A 17664-nucleotide genomic window follows, 5' to 3' on the forward strand; every position below is an offset into this window, starting at 1 on the left:
CGAGAGGAGACACAAGACAGACCTAACGGCAGCAGTTCCCCTTTACCGACTGCCGGCTGTGCACCAGGCACTGTCCACTGCCTTACACACATCATTTCGTTTAATCCCCGCAGTAACTCCTAGGAAACCGTCTCCACTTCAAAGAGGAGGAGATGAAGGCATAAAGGGATAAATAGCTCTCTTAATGCTCTAGACCTTTACCTCTCTGCTATACTCTTTCTCCACCTGAAGGCATTCTCTAAATGCTGAACAGAAGGAGCCCAAGAAGAAACGGGGAACGTGTCCCTTCAGCACACCCGCAGGCCAGGGCAGGTCTAGCAGCGCATGTTACAGAAAGTGCACTCAGGCTCAATATACCCATCGCAACGGTGTCACTACAGAACAGGTTGTCTCAGACGGCAGTGAGGGCCTCCCTTCACAGGCCACATGTGAAGTGGAAAACCATCTGCCAAAGATAACCTGAAAGGAATTCTTATACTAGGAAGACGGATTTAGACTAGACTTTTAAAAGGTCTTTTCAAATTCTAAGATTTTATTCCTATCCACAATAAACTCTAAACTTCTCTATCATGAGTGGTCTTTACCATATAATTTACTATTTAACGCTTTGTAATGCTTTGTACTGATCTTTTTGCTTCAGGTATACAGCCAGCTCCTCATGGGCATCAGCAAAGGGTTGAACTTCCTTTCTACCTCCTAGAGAGCCCAACACAGTTTTGAGCTCACAGTAGTGACTTAAACATGACTGAACAGATTTCTCTGGGACCGTCAAAGCAGATTCTCTTTGATGCCCAGGGTGCACATGGGTGGGTTTAGTATTTAGTTCTTTTGTTTATAAAAGCTTCAGTGGGCTTATGTGGTCAGTTAGGACCGGGGAGCTATGAGCCTTGGGGGATGAAAGGCTGGTACCAGTCTGGATAACGATGAGGCATCCCACTTCTGATAGCCAGCAAAAACAAGAAGGCTTAGAGGCAAGGCTCTGGTCAGAGAACAAAATGTTGGTGCTCTAAAACTCCTCCTCACCTTTTACTACAATAATTTCAACTTCAGTTCTACAAACCGCAGTGAAAAATACTGGGCACACTATTCTCGTGTTGAACATTCTCAGACGGACATACAGATTTCCAGTAAACACAGCAGATGAAACACATGTTTATCTCCACTCCTCCAAACCTCACTAACATAAGAGTTGGAAAAATTATGGTATAAACCTATAAGGAAAAAGAATGGTCAATGAGCTAGCAGGGGACGAGAGATGACTGTTGAATTCTGAAAGCTGATGAAGAGAGGAAAGAACAGCCGGCGGCTTAACAGAAGGAGCAAGGAGGAGGCACGAAGAAGCGAGCTGGTTCAGCCTCACCCCCATTCCTGGAGAGGCTCGGGAAACAGAGACAAAGTACTGTGAAAAGCGGGATGAAATGTGAGGCTGGAAGCAGGAGGACCGACTCAAAGTCACCCCATCCATCAGCAATTCCAGCGGGCTCTACGTTTCAAACGTGTCTAGCCTGACCCGTTCTCACTGTTTCTCTATTGTTAGGCTGTTCCTACTCACCACCACCCTCACCTGGGTTCCGTGATAGCATTTTAGCTGGCATCACTGCTCCCTCCCTTCCCCCACTGCAGTCTGTGTTCAACACAGGAGCCAGAACAAGTCAGATCATATTTCTCACCTGCTCAGACTCCTCCAGCGTCTCTCCATCTCACTCAGCCCAAGTTCACAGACTGATGACCTATAAGGTCTCGCCTCCGATTACTTTCCGCTCCCTTCTCTGCTCCAGCCACACTGGCCTCCTGACGGGTCCTCGAGCGCTCCAACCTCAGGCCTTCCTTTCACCTCTGAAGTTCTTCAGCCAGAGAGGGTCTGTTCCCTTACTTCTCTCAAGTCTTTACTCAAACGTCATCTTTCCAATGAGGTGGTGATGCTTCACCACTTTACCTAAAATTTCAACCACTAACCACGCCCCCTGCAAGATGCTTCCTAGTCTGCTTCCTTATCTTTTATTTACTTTCATCTCAGCACTTATCATTATGTCTCTTGCCCACAAGAATGTAAGCCCTACAAGGGCTAGAAGTTTAGTCTGTTTTGTGCACTGCTTATCACCAGGGCCCAGAATAGTCTACGACACTTAGAAGACACTTAATAATGTTTGTAGAAATAAACGTCTGTATGAGAAATCATCAGATCCCGAGTTTCTATTCCTCACCCCATACAGCCAGGAAACTACCCTTCTCCTCTCTCCCTCACTCGAGTAAGTGAACCACAATGACCCAAGACCCAAGGGGAGCCAGCACCGTGGAGGGTGGGACCCGATACAGAGGAATTAGATGAAAGTCTGTGCACTGAACAGTGGGCTCCAGCCCCCTGCCCCTGCCAGGCTTCCAGAAGGTCAGCTGATAGCTTTAAGCACTGCCCCCAGCCTCACTCCCAGCTCCAACCTTCAGGCAGCAGTTAGAAAGATCTTACTACATAGAAACTGATGGCACTAGCAATTAAAATGGTTCCCTGCCTAACCACCCTACAATGATGTCCACTAGGCAACAAGTTCTATCCATGGGACATAGAGCTTCCAACTGCTTTTTAGGGTTCAAGGATATACCAGGTATTAGAAGAAAGATTCCAAGAACAACAAACCAGACCCTAAAACACAGGTGAGGGAAAGAAACCTCTCAAGAAATACAGACAAAATTAGGAATAGAAGAAAACTAAAAAGAAAAAAAGCCCCCAAAAACAAAAACTGAAAGAAAACTAAAAATATATACTCATTGCTATAAAAAGGAAGAGTACAGAGGCCAGCCTGGTGGCACAGCAGTTAAGTGCGCATGTTCCAGTTTGGCGGCCCGGGGTTCCCCGGTATGGATCCCGGGTGCGGACATGGCACCACTTGGCAAGCCATACTGCGGCAGGCATCCCACATATAAAGTAGAGGAAGATGGGCAAGGATGTTAGCTCAGGGCCAGTCTTCCTCGGCAAAAAGAGGAGGATTGGCGGCAGACGTTAGCTCAGGGCTAATTTTCCTCAAAAAAAGGGAAGAGTACAAATTAAAATTTTTAATTAGAAATTAAAAATATGATAGGTAAAAAAAAAATCTGGAAAATAAAGTTGATCAAATCTCCTAGAAAGAAAAACAAGAAGAGAAACAAATGGACAAGGAGGGGGAAAAGATAAGAAAACTACTGGAAGATCCAACATCTAAGTAGTAAGAAAACCAGAAAGGGTACAGGGAAAATGATGAAAAGGAAATTATCAACAATATAAGAAAATGTCCAAGAATTAAAGGAATCTGAACTTCCAGAATAAGAAGGTCCCTGATTTCCTAGGACAAGGAATGAAAAAAAGGCCTACGAAATTTCAGAATTCCAAGAACAGAAGACAGTAAAAGCTTAGGTGCAGGGAGTAGGGAAGAAGGGAAGGAGGGAGGGAGGAAGAAGGGAAAGAGAGAAACAGGCACACGTACACAAAAGATCAGGAAGAACCATGTTACAGTTCATGTAAGTAACACGGAATCTAGACGATAATGTGGCAGTGCCATCAAAATCCTTAGGCAAAAGAATTTTCAGTCTAGAATTCTATACTCAACCAAAGTATAAATCAAGTATGAGGACAGAACATGTTCAGACGTACGCAATCTCAAAAAATTTACTTCTCATGCCTCCTTTCTCAGCAATTTAATGTACAGACTATTCCACTAATTGTTGGGGGGTGACATGGGAAGAGCCAAGAAACAGGAGCTCAAATGGGAATTTAATAAGTGGATGCCATTCAGCAAGCTTAGTGTGTGCCATGGACTGTGCCACCAAATTCATATGTTGAAGTCCTAACCCCCAGGATACCTCAGGATGTGACCCTATTTGCAGACATGATCTTTCAAGAGGTCACTAGGGTTAAACGTGGTCATAATCCAATATGACTGCTGTCCTTACAAGAAGAGGGATGCGGGCACATAGGAAAAAGGCCACGTGGGGACAAAGGGAGAAAGTGGCTGTCTGTAAACCAAGGAGAGAGGCCTCAGGAGAAACCAAATCTGCCAGCACCTTGAGCTCGGACTTCCAGCCTCCAGAACTGTGAGAAAGTAAAATTCTGCTGTTTAAGACCCCCAGTCTGTGGTATTTTGTTATAGCACACTAACATAGGGGGCTCCCCAACCTTTTCTAAAAATATTTCTAGGGCACACAAGATGAGGCTGCCAAGGGCCTTGGCTGCACCAGGCTCTGCCCAGCACTCCGGGGGCAGCCGGAATCAATCCCTCAGCTCATCTGTTACCAACTCTTCTTTTTTTTTTTTTTTTTTGAGGAAGATTAGCCCTGAGCTAACATCTGCTGCCAATCCTCTTCTTTTTGCTGAGGAAGACTGGCCCCGAGCTAACATCCATACCCATCTTCCTCTACTTTATATGTGGGACACCTGCCACAGCATGGCTTGCCAAGCAGTGCCATGTACCTGGGATCCGAACCAGGGAATCCCAGGCCGCTAAAGTGGAACGTGCGCACCTAACCGCTGCACCACCGGGCCAGCCCCTCACCTGTTACCAACTCTTGACACACTGGCTCAGAGAATAACCACCACAGTTTGGAGCAGCAACAGTGAGGGTGCTATAGAGGAGATCTTCTGGGGTGACATGGGGAATGGTCCTAACAGACTGCCAATCGTGTGGCAAAGTGTGTTGAGAGGCTGTTGATGGCACAGAAGAATGGTAATAGGAATAAAGAAAATTAAGCACATTTTAAAATAAGATTATTACCTTCTGAAAAAATAAAGTCACATACTTGGTCTGGGAGTGAACAATATTTATCTAGTCATAATAATGCAATCTAAACAATCGAGTAACCCAAAATTATGACAAATTTACACAGGAAAGAGAGGCAGCAAAGTGCTCGGTCCCCCCATCTATGGTAACAGGAAATCACTAGGTAGTAATATCTACGATGGACGAATGAATATCCAGCTGTTTAAGAATGTCACTTAGAAATACGAAGGTAAAAATGAGAAGAAACTGCTTCTGGGAAGCAGAATTGGAGGAAAGGCAGCAATTAGTGTTTTTCAGTACAAAACCCCTTTTTTGTACTATTTCACCTTTTTAAACTACATGCATTTATTATTTGATAAAAAATTAAATAAAAATTACATTCAGTTAAGGGTCCTATATCATTCCAATTCTATTTTTCTCTTAAAGTTTACACCACCTATTTTATGTTTGCTTGTTTTTTCCCAATCTTTTCAATAAATCTGATGAAGCTGCAAGAGAGGGGAATATCAAGGGAATCTAGGCTAATCAGAAGGTTTTTACCCTTGGATTAAAAGCCATCTGGAAAAGGAAAACGAGCAAGATAAACTCCGCACTACAAGTGAAAGGTCATCTAACCCCAGGGGGCTTCTTTCAGCTTCATAGACGTACAAGTCACAGCCCCCTAAGATCGAACAGATCTCCAAAATCTGCCATGTTTCAGACCACTGCACGCTGGCAACCACTTCTGTCAATGAACGTTATCCCTGTCATATTAATAGTTTGAAAAAACGCTATAGCACAAACTTATTGACACTTTACCTACAGGTCTGTGTTCATAGGAGCTCACGAATCAAGTGTGTTTTTCATTTTCAAAGGTACTGCTTTGTCTATGCTATACACACACACTCACATATAACGTACAGATTAAAGCCTGAGTAAACTTAATCCATCAAGAGTAGAGAATCTGTCCACTTTCATTTCTCCTACCTTCAATTCATTCACATATTCACCCGTTATCAACTACCAATTAAGTATCTACTGTGAGAAAGGCTCAGTCAGGCTTTTTAAGACTACGCGGACATGCTCACTGTCCTCCAGAAGTTTGGTGGAGTCACTGAACTGAACACAGTGGATAATTACTGAAATGTACGCCAGCCTTCAATTCTTCACATAATACTCTGATGGAGTAAAGCATAAGGATTTGGGATATCTGAAGTTTGTAAACTGATTCAGAAGGGAGATGTTCTCTTACCATGTGCATTCTTATAAAGCTTTCAGTGATGATGTTTTATAGAGAATTTGATTTTCACTGGTAAGCAACAGAAAACACTAGAACCTCAAGATATGTTTCCAAAAGGTACTAAGAATTAGCATCTTAGGTAAGTGTATGAAGTAGAAGTGTCAAATTCACATTTATAGATGGCATCAATTCTTACAAAATATTGACAGGTTAAAATAATCTTGTGTCAGTCAACTGAAGTAAAAATGCTTTTGATGAAATAGTATCTTAGCCTGAAATAGTTTCATTGATGGAACAACAACTAAGGCTGTATTCATTGGACCAAACAAATTGTAATATTTGATGTACTTGCTTGGCAAATAAACCGTTAAAATCAGCAAGAACATAACGTGCAGTTATCTTCAAAACAAGAAGATATCACACTAGTACTTTATAAACAAAGGCAGGATTCAAGGGTGAAGAGTGGAACGAATACCAGCCCATGTTCATGATCACTGCCCTCACTTCTTGAGCACTTACTAAGTGCCGGGCACAACGCTAACTGCTTAGCAGTCAGGATAGTATAGTTGTAAGAACATGGACTCTGGAGCCAGGATGTCAGGGTTCAAACACCAGTTCTGCCACCAACTGGGGCCCTTGGGCAAGCTATCAATCTCTCTGTGCCTCTGTTTCCTCACGTATAAAATGCAGGTAATAACAGTACCTGCCTCCCAGGATTGTGAGAGAAGCAAATTAGTTAGCGTATGTAAAGTGCTGAGAACACTGCCAGGCGCACAGTCAGTGCTACGAAACTGTTAGCTGTTGTTGTCTGTAAAACTAGTAGGAGGCAGACAGAGCCAAAATTCAAATCCAGGACAAACTTTCCACTCTTACGCACTATGTATATTGACTAAAAGAGACCCTACCGAAAAATGCATTAATCAATGGTGACGTAGCTATGCTTCTTGAGGATAAAAAACAAAACAAAACAAAACCACAAATGGATGAAAACCCAGCAGTAACCATCAAAGGAAAGAGTGAGGCTGGGCAATGGGATCAGACGGAGAAACCCCATGTAGGAGAGGGACCACGCTGCAGCTGACAAAGCCCCGCAGTGGAGCCGGGAGACCCAGGTTCTAACACCAGCTCAGCACCAACTAGCGGGGTACCCTTCACTGGCCGCTTAACACACAGGGTCTGCACTTTCTCATGGGTTAAATAAAAGGGCAGACAATCCTGAGGTATCTGCTAGTGCTCACATCCTACGATACCGTGGCCCAACAGAATGTACAGTATTCTAAATACGTATTTATAATTTTGGGCCAAGCAGTTACAGGAGAGTAAAATAACTAGCACAGAGAAGTAACGCCATGGTATATTTTTAAATGCCATTAAGACATAAATAGGTTAATCTGAGAAACAAAAGAATAATTTTGATAACAATGTAATAATTTTTCAAACATATTAATTTTTTTAAATAGGGGAAATTATAAAATATTTCATACACATGTGGCTAATACTTTACTGTATTCAGTTGTATAAACAGGTTGAGAAATGAAACAATTTACCTTTTTGCCCATGACGACTGCTGAATTTGTCTCCAATCTCTGGACGCCTCGTCTGTCTCAGCAGCATTTTGATTAGAAAAGCATCTTCGGCATTTGAAGATATCATCACTTTTTCAATATATGAATCCGTTGCCCCTTTGTAGCTAATGTTAAGAGGAAGTCACTTTAGCAGAGTTTTCAAACTGCCCTTTGTGAACCTATCGCCCACAGGCCATATTTTATTAATACCGACCATGGAATATTGTGACATTCCCATTTGTGCTCTGAAAAATGACTTTTATTTTTCAACATTAAATTCGAATGTTACAATTTCCCTTTTATGGTCATAGTTTAAAATGGCTAACATTTACTAAATATTTATTATGAGGCAGGCATAACACAATTTAACCTTCACCACACATATTATTCCCATCTTGCTATGCCCTTATTATAGATGAGAACTGATGCCAAGAGAGGGTGAGCACTCGTCTAGAACGCATGCCTCATACGAAGTGGACCCGGCATCTGAGCTGAAGCCTGGAAGACTCCACTCCAACTTCTTAACCATTTTTTAAGTATTACTTGTATCTACTCAGCTTTCCCACTAATTTTTTCACATACTTTGCTGTTTTTCATACAACAAACATTATTAAGAGTCTACTCTGTGTCAGATCCTTGTAGGTTCTGGACATACAAAGACTAAGGAGACATAGTTCCTGCCCCAAAGGAACTACAACCCAATGAAGGATGAGAGAAAGTGCAGTAAAGACATCAGTGGTATGGAGGTCAGGAAAGGCCCAAGGGAGACCACAGTCAATCCGGCTGGTGGCTGGGGAGACAGTGGTGGCAGGCAGGGGACAGCCTGTCAGGGACTGCTTCACAGAGGAGGTGACCCTAGGGCTGAGACCTGACCAGGGAAGGGCATTCCAGGCAGAGGAGCTGCACGAGTAAATGCATGGAGACCTCGAAGTCGGATGGCACATTTTGGAGAATAAGAGACAATTTACCAGAAATATGGGGCCCGGGATGCAAAAGTGTAGGGTCAAGGGTCACAGATGGTCTTGTATGTATGACTATTTCATTTGGCCTTTAGGCAACATTGTCATTGAGAGTTTTACTCAATCTACCCAAGTTTTATTCTATTTACTCAAGAGAGTAACATGACCAGATGAGTAACTTAGAAAAAGTCACTCTGGCAGTAACACAGAGCCTGAGAGGCGTGGAGAGGTGCAAGACTGGAGGCAGACGAGCAGTTACTAAGAGTCCGGTAGGAGAGGGCCAGAACTTAGAGGGCAACAGGTATCAATGAGGGGTCAGAGAACTGCTGGGGAGACAGAACCTACAGGATGTGCTGAACTGGTGTGTGTGGCAGGCAGAGAAAGTGCTGCAGGTGACTGGCCGGATGGAGGTGCCACTCATAAGAGAGGGGCCCAGGAGGAGCCTGTAGGGGCTGGAGTAGGGGCGGGGAGGGGGATGGTTTTGGGCCAGGGTAGGGGCGGGGAGGGGGATGGTTTTGGTGGGGAGGAGGGCCCCATCAAGTTGTCCATGTGCTGATATGCAGCCGAAAGCAGGCACACGTCCACCTGGGAGTCAGGAGCAACAGGAGAGTACGTGGAGCGCTGGCAGAGGGTGAGCACATCCAGACAGTGCAGAGTCACTAGCCAGGGTACTGTCACCACAGCAGGGGAGGAGGGCAGGCTGAGAATGAGAAGCCAGCCTGGTAGGAGGGCCAGGGTAGGAGGGACAAGCTTTGAATAGGAAAAGAGACACCCTCCTTCAGGACAGGAAGAAAACCAACTAGCATAACCACTTTTGTAATTCTAAAATAGCTTTTCATCTTGTGGGATTCAGTGCAAAGGTCCTGACCCCTCCCCCAGTGGACCGGCCCACTTTCTCCTCTATGCTCCCATGGTAGAGACAAATCCATGGCACCCACAACTCTGCTGGATTTAGCAGAGTAGTCAAGAGTGGGGCTCTGAAGCCAGACTGCGTGAGTTCAAATCCTGGCTCTGCCACTTATAGCTGTGTGACCTTGGTAAATTACTTAACTTCTCTGTGCCTCAGTTTCCATGTCTTTCAAATGAGGCTATTAACAGAACCTAGCTCAAGGGGTGGTGGTAGGATTAACTGAGCTAACACATGTAAAAAGGTCGGAACAGTAACTGGTACAGTGAAAATTCTCAATTAAGCTACTAACGATCATGGCATTTACTGTACTTATTTTTTTCTGTAGGTCTTTGCCAACTGGATGTTCCTCCTTGCAGGCAAGGCTTGTGGTTTATTTCAGCTCCATAACTCTGGCCTCAAAGAATTGTGTGTTGAATGGATTTGTTAAATTGCCTTTCACAGCCCAGGAATTCAGTTCTATGTCACCCCCCACCTTCACCTCATGTACTCTGTTAACTTAGCTCCCCTTGGCTGGATTAAACGTCTTGTTACTCCTTCTCGTTTTGTTTTTATATCACAGTGTGGTTGTTCTCATTGACCAGGGCTCATTTCACTAAGTTTCATACTCCATTAGACTTCAGAGCTCCAATGAAACCTGGAGATTAATGAATGTAACTCTTTCATTGTACAGATGAAAAAACTGAGGCCAACAGAGTTTAAGCGCTTTATCCCTGTGAGATAACACACACCACCACGAGTACTAAAACCCAGCTACATTCTAGGGCATCGGTGATGCCACGCTGCGGCCAGAGTGTTTGATTTTATTTTTTAAAACACAAACCTGATCACATCACCCTCTAACGAATGAATACCCAATCATTCCACAGTCTAGCCCCAGCGAGCTGCACTGGTCTCCAAACCCAGGCGGTGCTATGCCTACGTGCCCTTCATCTTGCTGCCCCCTCTCCCTGGAGTGCCTGCCTATTTGGCCCACAACTCAAACCCAGGTTAGAAGGTCTAAGCAACTCCACAGCCCAGTTTTATCTTCTATGCCACGCCGTCTCTGTGACAAGCATTAGTACCCCAAATTGCTATTCCTAGTTCTCTAACCCTCCAAGAGCTAACTCCTAATTTCCCCTACTTCTTTTTTCTGAATCTTTCTAAATTTCCAAGGCACAACCCACACGTACGTGATGGGCACATCTTTGTACTGTGGCTGCTGCGGCACATTACTTCCTTCCAGGGGAATCTGCGTTACTGTGGGCATGGACTTGTTCACAAGCACCTGCTTGTTTTCTACTTTCTCACCTAAGGAAGAAAGAAGGATGGGAGACCAACCGTTATCATCTGTGTGGAATGTAAAGCTTATTGGGACATAAAACTATGTGATTAGACTCGGTCCATGACATCCAGACGTGGAAGGAAAAAAACAAGTCCATACAGTGGAAACTAGAGTTCAACAGGGCTTGTTTGTAATTTTGCAAGCCCATATGAAAAAATTATAGCTTAAGATTACAATGTGTATAAAACTAGGAAACTGATTTAGGGGACCATGTGAACAAGAGAAATGTCACGTCAGTAGGAAGCAATTTTATATATCTCTTAGGGTGTTAGAATAAGTTTGCACCACTTATTTTTATTAATAGCTATTTCAACTAGTAATAAGTCACTACCAACTTAACTTAGGTGATGAGGAAATCAAAATATTTCTTTGGTTTTTCCTGCTGCTCTCACCTGTGCTTTGCGTCTTTTTATGGTAAGCTCCAAGACCAACTGCTACAGTACTATCACAGCACGTATTTTCCCAGCGACATGACCTTGTTTAAGAGTGAGGGCAATTCTCCAAGAATCACAGGCAGCAAGAAGAGGGGAAGCCAGGCACCATGTGGCTCAGGGCACTGCAGCGGATGCAGAACTCGCCACCCGTGCACCATCCGTGACAAGGTCATGTGCATTTCCCCTCTCTCAGTGACCTCCCCAACCCAGCCCTTCTCTCCACATCACCACAGCTCCTCTCGCCTGGTCTTCTAGGAGAGCTCTCAGTTGGTCCCCCTCTATCTTGGCTCCCTTCTACTCTTTTCTCCAGACTGCAGTCAGAGTGATCATTTCAAAATGCATATGACTGTATCATTGAGTTTAGGATCATAATGAAAACAGTAACATGGTTGCAAGGCCTTGTGTCTGGCCTCTGCCCTTCCCTCCCTCTTCTCTCTAGACTCATGTTCACCACACTCCCCTGTACTCTATTCCTTTTAGCCATACTGGCCTTCTTTCAGATCCTTTAAATATCAAGCTTGCATAAGCCAATCCCACTGCTTAGAACACACTCCCCTCCCCTCTTCATTAGCTAACTCCACTTATCCTTGAGATCTCGGCTCACTTCCTGGGGGAAGGCTGCCCCGATCTTCCTGACTAGGTCAAATCCTCCTGCTAAACAATGGCTTCACAGCTCGTATACGCTTCCTTAACCTGGTTGTAGGCTGACATGTGTTTGTGTGTGATCCTTTGATTAATGTTAGTCTCCCACACTAGTCCACAAGACTCACAGGGCAGGGGCTGTGAGTTGCATCAACAAAATTCATCACAGATTTGTAATTACAATGGAGTCACACTTTCTAGGGGAAGAAGATTTTAAAGTCAGTCTGTAAGCTAAATGCACAAATGATGAAACACCAGTGTAAATGCAGGGACATGACTTTCATTCTAAATATTTCCTTAAAGTGGCTTTTCTATGATTCAAAATTATAACTAGAATAGATTACTCTATGTAAAAACACATGCACAGAAAAACAGACTGGAAGGAAATTTATCAAAATGATCTGGTGGAGTCAGGATAGTGGTTTGTTATTTTTTTCTGCCCTGTTTACCAAACATTCAGAAATACTGTTGAATAACTTTCATAATTTCAAAAAGTATACCTTAAAGTTTTTTTTTTAAGTCTTTTACCTGGAGAACAAATACCATCTGCATCTAAAATTTCGTGTCGCCAGATGGGTTTCCTTGTAGCAGCATCCAACATCGGCCCCATCACTTTGTCAAATGTCTGGTTGGTGTATCGTTTCAATGTACATTTAGCATTTTTATATACAAGACAACGCCCAAAGCCTAAAATGAAACCAAAATGGGGATGAGAACCACCAGTACTACAAAGCAAGGAGGAAACACAGATCTGTAGTATTCAACAACCTACCCCACTCTCCCCCCAAAATAACCCCAATCTGCTCTACATTTGGATAATCTGCGACTGGCCAGACCAAATAACAATCTGATACTCTGAAGAACTGGCTCAGGACTTCTCTCCTACCTCCTGTCCATAAAAACATGGGAATCTCTACAACCATTTGTCAGCATGGAATATACCCAGTCATGTTGGAGGAAGGTGAGAGAAATCTGAGTGCCACTGTGATTCTTTCAGAGCACAGAGCCACAGAATGTGAGAACTGGAAAGGGCCTCAGAGCCCACCTGGCTTAACCCCTCTGTCTGACAGGTGCTACGAGTGAGGTTCAGAGAAATTAAGTGGCCAAGGTCACCCAGCAAGTTGGTGACAGAGTTGAGGCAGATCAAGTCCACTGATCAGCCAGGATTCTTCCTACACATCCTTTTGGTGCATAACTTCTACTATCCTTCCCCGGAAAGTGTTCCTTTTTCTGATTTTGGCATCCAGAGGAGATCCCAAACAAGCAAAAAAAAATCAATTTTCTCCAGAGACGAGAAAGAATGAAAAGAAGAAGCAACCAAATAATTTTAATGAGAGTGAGTGTTCACCTCTGCCCTGAAGACTAGAACTTACTTTGATTACATTTTTAGATCACACTTATTTAGTGGATGAAGGAAAAGTCCTGAGACCAACTAAAAATGTAAACATTAAGAAAAATAAGCAAATGAACAGAAGAAAATCTTTAGATGGAGCAAAAAACTCAACCACTGAATCCCACAAAAAGATTTATCAGTTGTAGAGTTGCCCAAAAGACCTGTCAATCCTTCAACACCAAATATCATTTCCCAGGATTCTGTGGCTGCATTTCTTTCTTTTTTCCCCTTTGGCCAAGCAGTTATTGTAAACTGGATTCTCTCTCTAATCTCCCCAGGATATACTGAGCCATGTCAGAGTTCACTTAAATAGGAAAACATCTCAGGATTACATGCTAGCTATTACTGATGAAATAAATGCACGGCTGTGAAATCCTTCACTTATGATTCTCCACCAAAAGCAGAACTCTTTCAAGAAATCTCAGAACATGAGTTTAGAAAATCAATCAGGGAAAAGTGGCTTTCTAAACAAAACCTCAGTGCTCTAATGTAATTTTTTAAATATGAAGGTGACTGTGCGATGAAACAACAAATTTCTACAATCAGATGTTAGATGAAGACGTTTGAGTGTTTCAAGAAAGGTCTTAGTCATTGTGGCTTCTACTAAATTGTGTATGGCCATAATAAACCCGGCTCCGAGAGCCAGCTGCTTTGGAAACATTACATGATCTTGAAATTTCGTACAATGGCCATTAACTGCAACGTGCTGGAGTGCAGTGTGAATCTGAACTGCATGAAATCAAGAAGTGTTTTCTTCTAAGTGTAAATGGACATTTTATTTACAGGTGCTAGCTTAAAAGCTAGAGGACAGTAAACTCAGATCATTAAACTGTGTTGCGGAGTTTCTGACAGATATCACAAAGTCTTCAGATTTCCACATAAACGTTACCAGTTAATCAGAAAGGAAAACATCTAGTTTTAAAGCATGGCTGTTGTCATTCGGAGGAAAAAAAGAGGCATAAATTAAGTGCAGCCAACATTAATGCCAAAGACACATGTCTAGGAGTACTATTATCGCTGCCTAGCAACTACAAAGAGCGAAGTGGAAGGCAGAGTGGGTATGCCAGGGAGGAGAAAGAGAAACAGATTATGGAGAAAGTCAGGCTTCAGATCAGGTGATGGCTAACAAACCACCAAGTGGTGACTTGCAAAAGTAAACTGTCCAAAAACCGAGCAAGAAAAGCATAAAAACCTATACGCCACGGTTTACGTAGGTATATTTCTAATTTTTATCATTTTCTTAACAAAAAGGTATAACATTATACAGGGTTGAGATATACAATAAAAAATAGCCTTTTGTATATAAACATTGCTACTGCCCTCTCAAACAAGTTTGCTGTTGAATAGATAACTAGATGTCTTCAAAAAATATATTTCATTTATTGTAATTCCTGCTAGAAAATAAACAAATTCTTAAATGTTTTAGAACATTCCTGTTGAGGAATTGTCTCAAGTCACCAATAAAGTAAAATAACAAAGAAAAAAAAAAGGTTCCTTAGTAATACATTTAACAAATTACCTCTATGTAATATTCATTAAAGTAAGTCAACACCAAAATCTAACTGCTCCCTGTTTATATACTATAAAATTCAAATCACTTAAAACTGACATTAACATTGTGACACTAAGTGATTTTTACATTGATCATCCCTAAATCTAATTCTGCACAAAGCATCTTTGGTGTTAGAACTTTGAAAACTCATTTACCTCTGTCCAAGGAAGCTTTGTTTAAAACCAGAGCATCTTCAATATCATAGCCACTATAACTCATCACGGCAACTGTCGCATTCTGTCCAGCCGGCAGCTTCTCAAATTCTATCAACTCAATGGTCTTTGTTTTAACCATGGGTTTTTGTGGATATGCGAGTAGATACATGAGAGTATCAATTCTGTTCCGTTGGTTGTATCCAATGGTACCTTCATTGATATTGGAGAAAACAAAATGCAACATTCTATTATGTCAAATGATTAGGTACCAACGAATACAGACATAAACACATTAAATTCACTAATTAAAATGAAGAAAATCTTCAGGGCAAACATTTCAAAAGCGATATCCTCAGAGGGGCTAACAACTTTTAAGAGTAATTTTTCTCAGTAATAGTAAAAATCCTACAATGAAGAAAAATCACATTCAAGGTATACTAATCTAAATAATTTCAACTTTTTGGATTTATAGAATTGATCCCATTTGAGGAATGTGCGTTTCCACTGGTTAATTTCACAAGTCAGTCAACAATTCTGGATTTGGCTCTGTTAGGCTCCAGGCACATTTCCAGTTGCCGGGGGAAGGTAACTAGACAAGAATGCCCAGTGCTGACAAGCAAGGAGCTTATACAGTGTGACAAACAGATACATTTCATAAAAAAAAATCAACAATTACAAAAGTTCTAAACGAAAGAGAAAGCAGGAGAAAAGGGAGGGAACAGAATAAAGGAGACGCAAGTGAAAGCAGGGCAGAGTGGACTCATTCACATGCTTAACTATTCATCTATTAAGCAGTTGCTAAACACCTACTCTGCGCCCAACACTGGAGACAAGATGGGGAAAGGCATGGTCCCTTCCACTAAGGAACCCAGGGCCCTGTCCAGTCAGGGAAGGGCTTCCCCCTCCTTAGCAACCAGCCTTTTCACTTGACTGGACCTCGGAAGTGTATTATGTCAACTGGGGGGGAAATCAGAACGTTACTCTTTCTCCCTTTCCCCATAGGGGTTCATCGTGTTCAGGGACCTGCCTGAGAAAAGGCTTTCTCTCTCCTGGGCTTGTGAACACACAGGTGCTCCTCCACAGAGACCTTAAAACCAGGAAACTTGGGGCTGGCTCCGTGACAGAGTGGTTCAGTCTGCGCACTCTGCTTCGGTGGTCTAGGGTTTCACCGGTTTGGATCCTGGGTGCAGACCTAGCATTGCTCATCAAGCTATGCTGAGGTGGCGTCCCACATAACAGAACTAGAAGGACCTAGAACCAGAATATACACCTATGTATGGGGGGGGGGCTTTGGGGAGAAAAAGAAAAAAGATAAAGGTTGGCAACAGATGTTAGCTCAGGGCCAATCTGGAGAAAAAAAAAAAACTGGGAAACTCATGTTTGCCCTACTGCTGAGCTTGAGTGTGGGCTACTGAGCCTCTTGAACTTCTCCAGGTCTCTTTTCTTTGCCCCTAAGTGGCTAAGTCTCTCTCTCACACACGCTTCCATAGTGACACATCCACAACACCCACACACCCTAGGATGCCTACGTGCCATTTAATGGAGTTAAGCTCTAAGGTGAGCAGATACCAAAACTCAACATTTATTTCCTTTACCTTTTTCCCTGTGCTCATACCATTAAGTCAGTGGTGATTTCAAGTCAGGGATGAAAGTAACCTATTCAGGTAGCAAAAATAATATGGTGCTCCTTGATGACTACTATTGGAAGAAATAATGAAAACTGTAGGGAACTAAAGAAACGAGCACCTGGACAGTGCTGGGCTCCCTATAGATGCTCAATAAATGTCAACTAAGTAAAATTGAAGAATCACATTATACTTTTTATGATAGTATATATTTGTGCTTAAATCTCTAGAAAACTTATCAAGATTCAGCAGAAAAACAACACCTAAACTGAACTTTATGAACTTTTTTGTCAAGTTTACACTATAAATTGCCAATTAATTTATGTTATTTTCATGCCAACTAATAAGCTGGGCAGGATACCTGGTAACAGATCACTTACTGTTCTAAAAATAAAGCTGCTGCTGCTTGGATCGTGGTAAAGTTCACTGACAATAAGTTTGTCCTTTTACATGAAATCATTTAAAATTTATGTTGCGATTTCAGCTCCAATTGTGTACTTTACTCAGCTTGAGACAAGGGTTCAGGCAATGTCCCACCAGGCTGCCAAACGTGCTTCTGAAACCTGAGACAAGCATTATTATGCAGCAGGGAAGCATAAATGGCTGTACCTCTGAACAATGGTGAAAGAGACTGGATCCTGCTATAAATTGTGCTACCAGGCCTGGAACATAATTCTCGTAACCCACCACTGACCATTCAATGGATGAACAGCAAAATGGTTTAGCAAATGTTGAGTGCTTATGATTGCATCAGAAATTGTTCTTTAAAGACTTTTTAAAGAACCTGTAGAGAGTATACGTGTATATTTTTAGTAGCACTGACTTTGGATGTGTAGGTTAAAACAGGATTTATATCCAACTATGACTTCTACATATTATAAAGCTTCAAAATGCCATTACACTCCATTATTTCTATAAAAATTATAAATGAATTACTAGCTATTTTGTCACTAAGCAAGCTTCTTTGACAAAAATGTTACGCAGAAATTAAATTATCAGACTAGAAGGTGAAGCATGTGTTCAAACCAGGATGCCTCTATGACTGTTTCCAGCTTCCTTAAAAAGGGCATTGCATCTATACAATAACTAACACAACAAGATTATCTGTAAGTTGAATTCTCCTTCTACTGCCCCATTTTGCTAT

General features: G+C 42.4%; 1 protein-coding gene across 6 annotated transcripts in view; it reads right to left on the reverse strand.

The window, feature by feature from the left end:
• Positions 1 to 17664, reverse strand: part of POLR3B (RNA polymerase III subunit B) — a 149010-nt gene that overhangs the window by 55035 nt on the left and 76311 nt on the right. For all 6 annotated transcript variants that reach the window (XR_006886174.1, XR_006886175.1, XR_006886176.1 and 3 more), the window contains 4 exons: positions 14896 to 15105; positions 12324 to 12482; positions 10568 to 10685; positions 7512 to 7654 (listed from right to left, as the gene is read on the reverse strand). Coding sequence is in view for 3 of the 6 variants with exons in the window: in XM_046646478.1 (XP_046502434.1) it covers positions 7512 to 7654; positions 10568 to 10685; positions 12324 to 12482; positions 14896 to 15105 (630 nt within the window). In the remaining 3 variants the exon portion in view is untranslated. The remainder of the gene's footprint in view (positions 1 to 7511; positions 7655 to 10567; positions 10686 to 12323; positions 12483 to 14895; positions 15106 to 17664) is intronic.

Source organism: Equus quagga, chromosome 19, assembly GCF_021613505.1.
Source record: "Equus quagga isolate Etosha38 chromosome 19, UCLA_HA_Equagga_1.0, whole genome shotgun sequence".
In the NCBI taxonomy this organism is placed as follows: domain Eukaryota; kingdom Metazoa; phylum Chordata; class Mammalia; order Perissodactyla; family Equidae; genus Equus; species Equus quagga.